The following is a 13,408-nucleotide window of genomic DNA, read 5'->3' on the forward strand; positions in this document are numbered from 1 at the left end:
TGAGATCAAGAGTCTCATGTTCTACCGACTGAGCCAGCCAAATACCCCTCGTTCCTTCTTTTTTCTCAACTCTATTCTCAACCCTCCTCATCAGCCTACCTCAGCAATGATTTTGCCTCACACTTGGCCCAGAACTTGAAGCTAGCAGTTGAAAAACCCTCAGTGTGGTCTCACTACAGGGACAAACCACCTACACCTGCACTCCCCATCAACTCTGGCTGCCCACTGGGAGCGGCTCTCTCCTAAATCTCAATTTCTCCTGCTCTATTCAATCCTTCCATCTGCACTCAGACTTGTTCTCCCATCTTTAATTAAACCCCATCTATATCCCATATACCCCCACCCCCACCCCCACCTCCCTCACTCCCCAACCCCCTCACCCCTACCTGCCGCCCCCCTCACCACCCCCTTCACCCCCCAGCTAAATGCACATCTACCTCTATACTCTCCATCACAGCTTGATTTTCTTCTGGGAGCTCTTTACACCCATTTAGTGGCAAGCCCTCCTACCCCTTCACTGATCAGCTCATCCCAAAACAGTTTCTCTATCACAAGACCAAGAAAGTCACCATTAAATGCCATGGATACCTTTCTAACTGCCTCTTAATCTCTCATCTGCTTTCTACACATTTCTCTGTCCCCACTCCCCTTCCTTGGCTTTGGTCAAGCACGGCTCATGTGGTTTTCCTTCCACCTGTCTGGCTGTCCCTTATGCCATTCATGTGTTAAAGGTCAGAAATCTCTCCTAAATGTGCCCTAAACTGAATTCTATCATCACTTCCCACCCCACTGCCCTACCTAATTCAGTTCTTCTTTCACTCTCCCCATCTTAACACAAGGAACCCATTTGCACAAGTCATAAATCCTGACAATTATCCTTTTTTATATTTTTTATGTTTATTTTTGAGAGAGGGGGTAGGGGGAGAGAAAGAGGGAAACAGAATCCAAAGCAGGCTCCAGGCTCTGAGCTACCAGCACCAAGGCCAACAACGCAGGGCTTGAACTCACAAACTGCGAGACCATAACCTGCACCGAAGTCTGATGCTTTATTGACTGAGTCACCCAGGCGCCCCTGATAATTATCCTTAATAGCCCCTCTCACTCATACCTACATTGAGCCAATCCCCCCAATTCTGCCAATATTACTCAAATATCTTTCAGATCTGAACAATTTCTCTTTCTCCATCACCACCACCATCCTCCTCCCATGTAGATGAATGCAGAAGGTAGGTGCCTAACCTGGCCTCACATTTGCACCCCAACTCCTGCCGCTAATTGCCAACGCGGTGTTAGTCACTTTAAGCTACACAGGGCACTAAGTCATTCTTTTAATAGCATACTACTAACTTTAGGATGACAAGGAAAATTGAGTTCTCACAAAGGTTTAAGGCCAAGTCTTTCCACTTAATCTAACACAATCACACACACACAAAAACAACTAGGGGCGCCTGGGGATGGCTCAGTCGCCTAGACGTTCAACTTTGGCTGAGGACACGAGCTCAGAGCTCACCCTTCCTCAATTTGAACTCCACCACGGGACCTGTGCTGGCAGCTCAAGCCTGCTTCGGATTCTACATCCACCCACCCGCCTTAAAATACAAGTGAGCATTATAAAAAAAAAAACAAAAAATACTTGAAAACAACAGGAAGGAGCGACTACACGTAAAAATTAAACAGCCTGGTTAGAAATCTACAACTACAGTAACCAACTCAAAAAAAAAAAAAAAAAAAAACCTACCAAAAAAAAACCCCAAACACGAAAGTTAAGAAATGTTGCATATACTTAATTAACTACGCTAGTAGAAACCACTCAGACTGCATCCTTTCCTTCTTCCTTCTCCAAAGAGAAGAAGAACGATCATCAACGACAAAGGGTAGCTGCAGAAACAACGCCCGGTATCAACTTCACGCTCAGGAAAGGACACTGCAATTCCTCCTCGTGGTTTCGGGTACTCTACACATTCAGAGAAACTTCTCTAGTAACAAACTATAGAAATGATCCCTGAAAGTATAGTCTTGGCTTCTGGCTCCCAACCTTTACTGGGTCTATAGCAGCCGTCCACTTTACGCTGATGGCGACATTTTTCCACCTTCCTCCTGCTTGAGAAATACCATATAAACATATTTCCAAACTATTGTTTCATACGCCACCTTTAAAAAAAAATTCTGAATACTCTTATGAGGCTTTTTCTTTAAGATGCTAAGCCTTTTAGTTTGTAATTAACCTATTACGGATTGACAGCCAATCAGAAGCTCTTGTCTTTCTGACTCTAAATTACACACAAGCACTTCCGGACTAGTTGGAGACTAGGTGCGCTTGGCGGCGCCAATTAATATTTGCATCTCAAGTACGACACGCAGGGTCTGTGGGTGGGATTTTTTTTTTTTTTTTTTAATTTTTTAAGCCTCTAAGATCCGAAATTTCGAAAGCTAATAGGTAGGTTAATTTGACATTTTTACTTTGAGACGGGCTGCTGGTTACTCACTTGAGTGTGGACCTGAGGGGCACTTATCAGATTCACCTGGGTAGCTTTTCAAAACAATGTATCCAGGCCAGTCTTAAATGGGGAACGTATTAGTTTATTTTGAAAAACGTTTTTTCCCTCCAATTTTTTTTTTTTTAATTAGGAAAAAAGTAACGACTGTAGTGTGGTTACTTTGGGGACTTTAGGGAAGGAGAGGTCTGCTTTAATTGGTAATTTTGTATATTTTTGTATTGTTTGAATTTTTTTAATTTTTTAACGTTTATTTTTGAGACAGAGCATGAACAGGGGAGGGTCAGAGAGAGGGAGACACAGAATCTGAAACAGGCTCCAGACTCTGAGCTGTCAGCACAGAGCCCGACGCGGGGCTCGAACTCACGGACCGCGAGATCATGACCTGAGCCCAAGTCCGCCGCTTAACCGACTGAGCCACCCAGGCGCCCCTGTTTGAATTTTTTAAATCTTAAATTGTATCACCTTTATTTCACATACCATCAGGTCTGTCTAGACAGATCACAGCCTATTTTTAGCTTTCTTCCCAGTGCAGCTCAGTATTAATAAATAAATCCACCTAAATAATTTTTTTTTTTTTTAAGTAGGCTCCAGGTCTAGTGGGGAGCACAAATGCAGGGCTTGAACTCACCACACTGAGATCAAGACCTGAGCTCAGATCAAGAGTGGGACACTTAACCAACTGAGCAACCCAACTGCCCCTTGTGGGACCCAAGAAATTTAACAAAAATCCCCTACCCCAGACAAGCAGAGCAAGACTAACTCCATTTTGTGCTACACCCACCATCTCATGTATAACCCCCATATGACCTACTTATTGCTTAAGACACTCCCCCACCCTAGTCAAGCCGCTGAGCACACCCTTACTGGAAACCGGCTCATTTAGGAATGCGGAACCCCTAACCGCCAAAGAATGTAAGTCCCGCCTTTTGCTCGCTAAACTTGCGCACCAATTCTGACCAGAGTGATAGGCTAGTTCAAACAGTTACTATAGGGTAAATTGTAATTCAATTGGCCACCTGCGTGTGGACTGACATGAATGTGCAACTTTCTGTGTGTGTTACAATCTCATTGGCCACTGGCCCCCATAAAACTGCTACGCCTCTTAACCTAGGAGTCCAAGTCCCTGCTCCACTGTGTCGGGTATACTTGGGCCCAAGCTCGAGCTTGCAAATAAACCCTCATGCGTTTGCATCGGTATCGGCTCCTTGGTGGTCTATCGGATTCGAAATTGGGGGCATTACACCCCTCAACCTAAGTAAGTCTTAGTTTTTTTTTTTTAATGTTTATTTATTTTTGAGAGAGACAGACAGAGCATGAGTGGGGGAGGGGCAGAGAGAGAGGGAGACACAGAATCCAAAATAGGTTCCAGGCTCCGAGCTGTCAGCACAGAGCTCAATGCGGGCTCGAACTCACAAACCGTGAGATCATGCGATCATGACCTGAGCTGAAGTCAGACGATTAACCGACTGAGCCACCCGGGTGCCCCTTAGATTTTTTTTTTTTAAGTAAGTTGCCAGGTGAGTCTGACAGGTTACAAACCTCTACTCTTCCCCTCCAAAAAACCCAGACTTAAATGTGATTTCTTATTTGTTAAAAAAAGAAACAAAAACACAAAAACAAAACAAAACAAAAAAAGCCTATCATTTCTCCACTACTTTACGATGTTCCAAACCTTCTACTAAACCCTTTTACATAGATCATCCAATTTAATCTTGGAAATAACCCTAAGAGTTCAAGGAAACAAACTTAAATGTTAAGTGGCTCACCAAGGCCAGAAGGCTGTCTCCTGCTGCCTTCAGCACTGACATTGTACCTTTCTGTATCCTGTAAATCCTTATCTCCTTCCAGTAATTCACACGAGAGGCTCTTTGTGTTTTGCGTAAGACTAGAACTAGGTAAACTCAATAAACTGACCTAGCTAAAGTAAACCCATAAGGAGAGAAATAGGCAGAAGTACTGGGGGGTGGCGTAGGGGGTGCAGAAGTTGCAAAGGGAAAAAAAGGGGGAATCCAGGTGCACTGAGGAGCAGTGACACATCACTTTTAGGCATTTCTTACAGATGCTAAGGAAGCAAATCATAGGGCTGTCACTCCTGAGAAAGGGTGGCTGGGAATGAACCACTGATGGGAGTTGGCTTACTCGTCAGAAGTGCTACAAAAAGAAAAAGGCTAAGGATACAGGATATCCTGACCTGAAGGCCCTCTGGTCATTTCCTGACAGACAACAGCCATGTATTGTTTGCCCAGTGAACAGTTCTGGGCAACTCTGTGACAGATCAAAAAGAAAATGACACCCCAAACTCCTGTCCTCAAAGAGATTACTAACTAACGGCAGTTTGTCTTCAGTAGACTTAGCGAGTCATCAACTGGGTACTCAGACAAGGTAGGCCTCCCTGGAGGAAGCTGAGACTTCGCCCTGCATATCTCACACCCATGTGATACACACATACACACACACACACACACACAGAAACACCCCACTTCTGAGTACAAGAGTGAGATAAAGGTAGTGGGGGGAGAAAAAGAAACATAACCTTTAACTATAAAATGTTGAAATAAGGAATTGGACTAAATGACCTGCTTTGATAGTCCCTTCTAACTCTGATAATTTCAAAGTACTTTATTTATTATCTACAATACCTGTATGAGGGGTGTTATTGTTATTACTTCTGTTCTACAAAGAAATGGAGGCACACTGAACTTAAGAAACTTCTGTTTGCTGAGAGACAATGCCAGACCAGGTTTCAATCCAAGAGGTCTGACTCACATGCAGCACATAGCAGACACCAGACCCCAGCTGTAGATCTGCTTACCTGACATCTAGTTGACTGACATCTTGAATTGAATGTCTCAAAAGCACCTTGAACTCAACATGACTAAACTACTCGTCTGCTTCCTAAAACCAGGCCTCTTCCAGTTCCCTGCCTTGGTGATGGTATCACTGTCTACCCCACCAGGAGCACAAACCAGAAAACAAGGGTCATCTCTGACAGCTTCCTTCACACCAACCTGTCATAAGGCTGATGATTTATCCCCCAAATACCTCTCAGATTCCTCCACTTTTCTTCACCACTACCATCTCCCTGGCTGGTCAAGTGATCATCTTTCAGATGGACAGAGCTTAGCCTATACTCACCATTGCCCTTCTCTATCTAATCCATTCCCCAAGCAGAGACCAAGTTCCCTTTCAAACTTTTTTTTTTTTTTACATTTTTTTAAGTTGGGGTGCCTAGGTGGCTCAGTTGTTCAAGCATCAGACTTCGGCTCAGCTCATGACATCAGGGTTCATGAGTTTGAGCCCCACCATCAGGCTCCATGCGGATAGTGCAGAGCCTGCTCGGTATTCTCCCTCCCTTTCTTTCTGCCCCTTCCGAGCTCTTTCTCCCTCTCTCTCAAAATAAATAAATAACTTAAAAAAAAAAAAAAAGTAAAGTTTATTTTGAGAGAGAGAGCAAGAGTGAGGGAAGGGCAGAGAGAGAGGAGAGGGAAAGAATCCCAAGCAGGCTCTGTGTGGGGCTCGAACTCACAAACTGCCAGATCATTTTAAGGTTTTATTTCTTTTCTACATTCCACATGGGGCTCGAACTTGAGACTCTGAGATCAAGAGTCACCTGTTCCTCCAACTGAGCCAGCCAGGTGCCCCAGGAAGGGTTGTTTTTTTCTTACTTTACTTAAAAAAAAAAAAGTTTATTTGGGGAGAGAGAGAACAAGCAGAGAAAGGGAGAAAGAGAATCCCAACCAGGGCTCCTCATTCAGCGTGGAGCCTGGTGGGGGGATGGGGGGGTGGGGCTGGAACTCACAAACCGTAAGATCATGACCCGAGCCAAAATCAAGCCATCAAAGCGCCCTTAACAGAGTATATCTTAAAAGTGCTCATCATGTGGTACCTGGCTGGCCCTGGGTAGAGCGGGTACAGTATGTGCCTCTTGATCCTTCAGTGTCCTGAGTCTGAGCCCCACCTTGGGCATAGAGATTACTTAAAATCTTTAAAAAAAAAAAAAAAAAAAATGCTCATCACAAGAAAAATTTCTGTATGTATAGTGACAGATGTTAAACACTGTGGTTATCATTTTGCAATATAGACAAATGCACAATCACGTTGTAGAGAGACAAACGTTTATGTCAATTATAACAAATCTTTAAAAAACACTCTTGAAAACTAAAACACACAAAGGATTTAATACAAAATTTAGTAATGAAAATCAAAAGACCCAGAAAGTAACACAAACTAAGAAACTTAAAAATTGGGTATTTCAGAAATTAGTCTGGAAGGCTTAATACCTACCTCAAGAAAGTTGGAAAAACCAGTGCAACAAAGGTGTAGAAAAACAAATACAAAGTACAACCATACATATATACACACACACACACACACACACACACACACAAAACGCCCTCCAAAGACACATAGCCATACATGAGTTTAAAAAAAAAAAAACAAAAACAAAAAAAAACAAACTACGCCCAAAAAGCTCTATGGAACCGCTAAACCAGTTAGCGACCACCACAACTAAAAACGCCGTCTGGAACAACAGACAGCAAAGCTCGTTGCTGAAATACTTAATCAATAAGGAACCACTCAGACAGTATCCTTTCCCTCTTTCTCTCCCCAAATAAGAAGAGAAGAACGATCACCAACGACAAAAGGCAGTTGTAAACACAATACCTAGAGTCAACTTCACGCTCAGGAAAGGATACTATACCTCCTCCTTGTGGTTCCGAGTACTCTACACATTCAGAGAAACTTCTCTAGTAACGAACTATAGAAATGATCCCTGAAAGTATAGTCTTAACCTCCAGTCAGCTGCCTCTTGCAGGTCTATGACAGTCACATACTTTGTAGTCATGGCGACATTTTTGTCAATTCATTTGCCTATTTAAATACATTTTGTTTTCTATTTCATAACAATTCAGGCAAATGACAAAGTTCAAAATACCAGTTTTTGCCTGGAAATCTTCCAGAAACACTTAAAACAGTAACAAGCCTTATTAACATGCGGCTTCCTAGCAGCCAATCACACGCTGCATGCTGCCGACTCCAGCCCAGAGGGAACTGTATTACCCTGCCCACCGCACCAGGCACAAAATGGGTCCCAGTCGGGTCGCGCCGCCCCACTACAGGCTAAGAAAACGGTGTTTAGGCCACTGGTTAGCGTTGCACTGCCTCTTGCTTGCTACAGTCCCGCTGACTTGAGGAGGCCAGGTTTCCTTTGCCTCGAAAGAGAGAAGAGGGGGGAAGAGGCAGCGAGGAGATAGAAGCAGAATTAAGAACCAGTGTACACTTCTACTAACCACATAATAGTAATCATAACCATGATGATTTATTGAATGCCTACTTGATGACAGGCATTTCAATCTGTTGTTTCGTTTCATCCTCTAAACAACTGAAGAAAGGTGTCATTATTTTCTCGTTCTTACAGATGCAGCCTATAACATCAGTTACACAGCTGGGGGAACGAACCACTGTTGTTGGAACCTAGGTATGTCTGGTACTAAATTAAGTCTGGATTCTTTCTGGTAAGCCATAGTGGTCTTCCTCAGGAAGTCTAGTCTCCAATCAAATCAATTTCTCTAATAAAGCACTGAGTACATCGTCCCTCAAAGTAGTTCAGTAGTGAATGATTTGTATTCCTGATTTGTATGTAAATCTCAGAAACAGCCTACCCACTTACTGTGGCAAAAGTTACTCCCAGTTTCTCCTCAAAGAACACACCTTATATACGAATGTGTGTTAACTGTTTTTATCACTTAACTCTGTTGTAAAAATGCTTCTGCCCCGTATCTTCCAGGATGCTAGGAAGCACAGTGCCATGTGGCCATGCCCATGGCTTTCTTAATCAACCACATTTTTCAGTGCTTCATACTAATATGACTAATATGACCATCAGGTTTATCTCATCTAACCACTTCTAACAGAATGCTCTGTAGTGTAGCTAATCCAACTGCTGGCTTCTCATGCTTACCCAACCATCAAGAGCAGCTCCAGGAAGGAGGCAGATGACAATCCTCCTGACCCCTAAATTCCAGGTCACATGCCAGGTTCTCTTCACACCACCTTGGTGACAGCTGGTGTGGGCTGACGTCTAAACTGTTCAGGAGGCTGAGACAAAGGCTCCCAGCTATCCTGCTTGCAAGTGCTACAGTTCTCTGCATGAAATTCACCTGAAGGGCCTCTTACTTGGCTTGAAGCTGGGAAGGAGGGGAAAAAAAACACAGTTTTCTATTCCTATGAATGCCTTTTAGGGAATCTTTTCCACTGATACCCCACCACTACCCCACTGCCTTCTCCTAGATAGGCCCGAGGTGGGTGATGGAGTTTAAGGTCCAAGGACTATTTTGGCTATCTCCTAAGAAGCCCTGCTTGAGACTGTGGAGGAACTTGTCACCCCTTGTTCTCTACTCTGAGGCTTTAGATGAAATTCCCAGACAAGATGAAGTCCTGTTTCATATCCAGTTACACCTGTCAACCCCATCTCCTGCTGTAGCGTAGTGTCAAGAATTTGAAGATGCAGGACGTTCAGATGTCTAAGATATAATAAATGTTCTAATATTCTGCTTCCCACACTGGAGAGTGTGGATAGACAGACACTAGGAGTCATAGCATACCTATCCTAAACATCCATTTTTATGTTAACAAACACATGAATGTGTTATGGAATAAAATGCAAAATTTTGACGGGGAAAACCAACAGGACCTTTCAAATAAATTATTGAATTCACTGTCAGCTATGTCATCTGTAGACTCTAGGGCTGATACATGGAAATGTCTGAGAACCTTCTGGGTGAATTATTTTGTGGGATAGTTGGATCCTGCAAAAATTGGGAGTTACCTTTCTGGAAGTCCTCAGGAATGCCGTTAAAGCAAATAGGAGAAACACTGCAGGGAAATTAGGTCATCCTGTCTCACAAACCAGCTGAGAGAAGCTTCATAAACCTCTCCCTTTATACTAAGTAGGGAGAGGGGGGAATTCAGCAGGACTTCTAGTTACTCTAAAAAAAGCAGGTCTGGATCTGTAGCTAGAGGACAAATACCAGCAGTGATTTTGTCCATGTATGGTTTAGTGTGTGTTTGTTCTTTTGAAGATTGCCTGAGCTACATCTATTTCCATCTCCCTTGTAAGCAGAGCTGCCTATAGCATCCAGCAAAACAAACAAACAAACAAACAAACAAAAAACCCTGGAAACCAAAAGCACCAAGGGCCTTGGAGGAGCAAAGGGGGAAGAGAACTGTGAAAGCCGGTCTCCTCACTCCACCACAGGCTTCAGAAGACTCCATCAGATGATGTAGATTAAAGAAAAGTTGGGGCGCCTAGGTGGCTCAGTCGGTTTGGTGTCCAACTTTGGCTCAGGTCATGATCTCTCTGTCCATTAGTTCGAGCCCTGCATTGGGCTCTGTGCTGACAGCTCAGAACCTGAAGCCCACTTCTGATTCTGTGTCTCCCTCTCTCTCTCTGCCTCTCCCCCACTCGTACTCTGTCTCTCTGTCTCTCAAAAAAATAAATAAACGTTAAAAAAAAATTTTTTTTTAAGAAGAAGAAAAGTTAATCAGGTAGAATTAAAAGTGGGTGTGTTGTGTGTGGCAATAGCTTAAAAAATACAAAATAAATAAATAAACAAACTTTATTGAAAAAAAAAAAAAGTGGGTGGCTGGGGGCCTGAGGAGAAATCTTAGGAGTCTAATAGTTGGAAGACTTATGGTTCCCTAGTACAAAACAAAACAGTCTCCAAAAACAATTTAAAACCTCTACTGAGCAATATGATTGCACTGGTAGAGAACATCTCATCTCTAAATTTAACTTTCTATTTCTCCAAGAACTCCGAGTTTTATGATTTTCCTTCCAACACTATTCAGAAATGTGGACCAAGGCACCTGGGTGGCTCAGTCGGTTAAGCGTCCAACTTTGGCTCAGATCATGATCTCACTGTTTGTGAATTTGAGCTCCGCATCAGACTCTGCTATCAGCGCAGAGACCCCTTCAAATCCTCTGTCCCTCTCTTTCTCTACCTTTTCCCCCAGCTCCTGCTGTCTCTCTCAAAAATAAACAAAACAAAAAAAAAAAAGAGAGAGAGAGAGAAATGTGCTGCAATTTCAGTACAGTGCTTACCTTTCTTAAGAATCTTCTTCACTTTCACATAGTTCCCTTGTTTGACATACTCATGAAGCTGAGCTTCCAAGGAGTCATTTCTTAAGGAACCAAGTTGAACAGGACAGGGGACTGGAAGATGAACAGCCCTAGACATCCTGTTTCAAAAGAAAGCAACACGCTATTTTAACTGAATCAGAAATGCAAGCACACAACTTAGATTCTTTCACATTTCTTTCACTTTTTGTCTACTTTCATTTATAATTAACAGGATTAGGGAAACAATTACTGAAACCCTACAAGATTAATTTTATTCTCAGTATTACTGGTGAAATTGAAAAACAATATATTTAGCACTAATTCCCAGGACTAAAAAGTGATGACTCCTGAAGTAAAATTAGAAATATATATGTTTGTTGTATCATTAACTAAGAGCCTATTAACTTTGAAAGGTTAGTACACAAATGCAGTTACTGTGTGGGGATGTAGAGAGTATACTGTAGTGGGTTAAGTTCACAGTTCAGACTCCGAAGCTCTGGTCCTGGCCCTGTCACCTCCTTAACTGTAACCTTGAAGAAATTATTTAACCCTGATAGGCCTCAATTTCTTCATCTGTAAATGGAGATAATAATAACCAGAGGGTTGCTGAGAGGTTTAAATGAGCTAATATGTGTAAAGTGCTTAGAAATGTGCCTGGCACCAAGCTAGCTCTGTGTAGTTGTTAGCTGTTAGTATGCACAATAAGATCCGTGCAGAGAAATTTTAAGTTTCCATGTGTTGCAACCACACCTGACCATCATATACAATCAAGTGTTTGTGGTATACCTACCATGTGTCTCAAACGTGACAGGTACTGTGTAAGACACCTAAAATTGGATCTCTGCCATCACAAATGCTTGGTCTAGCAGGGGCCAGACAAGAGGTATCATGTTGATGCTCCATGGACAGTGGATTAGAGGGAATCCGCAACTACATGAATTGACAACATGCACATCAGGGGCATAACTGTTTCTTGTATGGAGAGACATAGAGGGTGTGAAAGAGGTAAAGCAAAAGAAAAAGCCAAGAAGGCTAACACATTCAGTAGGTTTTCACCATCCAGGAAGCTTATCTAAGAATTTCTTTCCTTTTTAAGGGTGAATAATATTCCACTGTGTGTATATACAATGTTTTGCTTATTTATCCATCAATGGACATTTGGGCCGATTCTACTGTTGGCTATTGTAAATAACGCTGCTATGAACATGGGTGTACAAATCTCTCTTCAAATCTCATTTTAAATTCTTTTTCTTTTAACTCTAAACTTATTTTTCTAGTAATCTCTACACTCACTGTGGGGCTCAAACTCATGACCCCAAAATCAAAAGTCGCATGCTCTTCTGAGCCAGCCAGGCACCCCTGTTTTCAATTCTTTTGGGTATATACCAAAGAAATGGGATGGCTAGATCACGTGGTAACTCTATGTTTAATTTTCTGAGGAACTGTTTTCTATACTGGCTATACCATTTTACATTCTCACCACAGTTATACAAGGGGTCTGGTTTTTCCAGATCCTCATCAATAGGTGTTATTTCCTGTTTTGTTTTGTTTTTTTCCTTTTCTTTAGTAGCCATCTTTTTTTTTTTTTTTTTTTTTTTTTTTTTTTTTTTTAAAGTAGGCTCCACACTGAGGAGCCCAACATGGGGCTTGAACTCATGACCCTGATCAAGACCCGAGCTCGGGGCACCTGGGTGGCTCAGTCGGTTAAGCGTCTGACCAGCTCAGGTTATGATCTCACGGTTCATGGGTTTGAGCCCTGCATCAGGCTCTGTGCTGACAGCTCAGAGCCCCAAGCCTGCTTTAGATTGTGTCTCCCTCTCTCTGCCTCTCCCCTGTTCGTGCTCTCTCTCTCTCAAAAATAAATAAAAAACATTAAAAACAAAACAAACAACAACAACAATAACAAAGACCTGAGGTGAGATCAAGAGTTGAATGCTTAACCCACTGAGCCAACCAGATGCCCCTTAATAATAGTCATCTTAATGGTTTTTGATCTCTCTAAAGTTATTTTTTTATATAATTGCATTTACACTAATACATGACTACATTCTTAACATAATAAGTTCAAATAAAACATAAGTAAAAACCCTGAGACTCACTTCAGTGTCACAGGATTATTTTTTCTTAAAACTCCAGAACACATACATCCCTTGAGAACTGAAGCATGGATTGACATTCATTCCCTTAGTATTTCTAGTCTTCCTTTTTTTCCAGTAACCACCAGAGCTTACTGTCAAAAAATAGTCTCTAGGAAGTAGTGGACCTTAAAGCCTATACAAGGTGTGGAATCAGCACTGCAGGAGCAAGGTAAGACAGCTTTTATCCAGCTCTTTAACCTTGCTGTCCATGTTCCTTTGCAGAACAATCAACATCCCAACACTAGAACACTAATCACTGAAATTTGCATGCGTGAATGAACAGGACAAAGCTTATTTCAAGCATCTTTTTGTAACGTGTCATTTCCATAATATCATGACCTGAAATGGAAACCTAAACTACTGACTTCACCCAGATACTCCTAAAACTTACACGTAACACACACCACCAAGCCATACACAGCAGGCAAGAAAGAGAACTATAGCCCAGATGACAATTCTGCTTTTAGGACTTTCACCAGGGGAAAGCGCGAACGCAGTCCCCCACTACCACAAATTATGCAGTCGAGTTTCCCACATTTGGGGAAATCGCAGGGGTCAGCACATCCGGAGTGCAATGGGTGAGCCTCGCCCTGGGAAAACCACCTTCATGATCATGGTATCTCCCCTGCCAGGTAAGTATGAATTCTGAC

General features: G+C 42.4%; 1 protein-coding gene and 3 non-coding genes across 10 annotated transcripts in view; all 4 read right to left on the minus strand.

The window, feature by feature from the left end:
• The window catches only part of TEX14 (testis expressed 14, intercellular bridge forming factor), a 122,648-nt gene that overhangs the window by 81,993 nt on the left and 27,247 nt on the right, over window positions 1-13,408 (minus strand). For all 7 annotated transcript variants that reach the window (XM_058704409.1, XM_058704408.1, XM_058704410.1 and 4 more), the window contains exon 2: window positions 10,603-10,739. In XM_058704409.1, the coding sequence (XP_058560392.1) occupies window positions 10,603-10,738 (136 nt within the window). In that variant the 5' untranslated portion in view covers window position 10,739. The remainder of the gene's footprint in view (window positions 1-10,602; window positions 10,740-13,408) is intronic.
• LOC131498679 (small nucleolar RNA U3) lies at window positions 1,806-2,018 on the minus strand. The gene has a single exon (XR_009255554.1). It is a non-coding gene; the product is annotated as a small nucleolar RNA U3 (small nucleolar RNA).
• LOC131498680 (small nucleolar RNA U3) lies at window positions 7,072-7,288 on the minus strand. Its single transcript, XR_009255555.1, has one exon. It is a non-coding gene; the product is annotated as a small nucleolar RNA U3 (small nucleolar RNA).
• LOC131498655 (U1 spliceosomal RNA) lies at window positions 13,235-13,398 on the minus strand. The gene has a single exon (XR_009255535.1). It is a non-coding gene; the product is annotated as a U1 spliceosomal RNA (small nuclear RNA).

Source organism: Neofelis nebulosa, chromosome 16 (assembly GCF_028018385.1).
Source record: "Neofelis nebulosa isolate mNeoNeb1 chromosome 16, mNeoNeb1.pri, whole genome shotgun sequence".
NCBI lineage: Eukaryota > Metazoa > Chordata > Mammalia > Carnivora > Felidae > Neofelis > Neofelis nebulosa.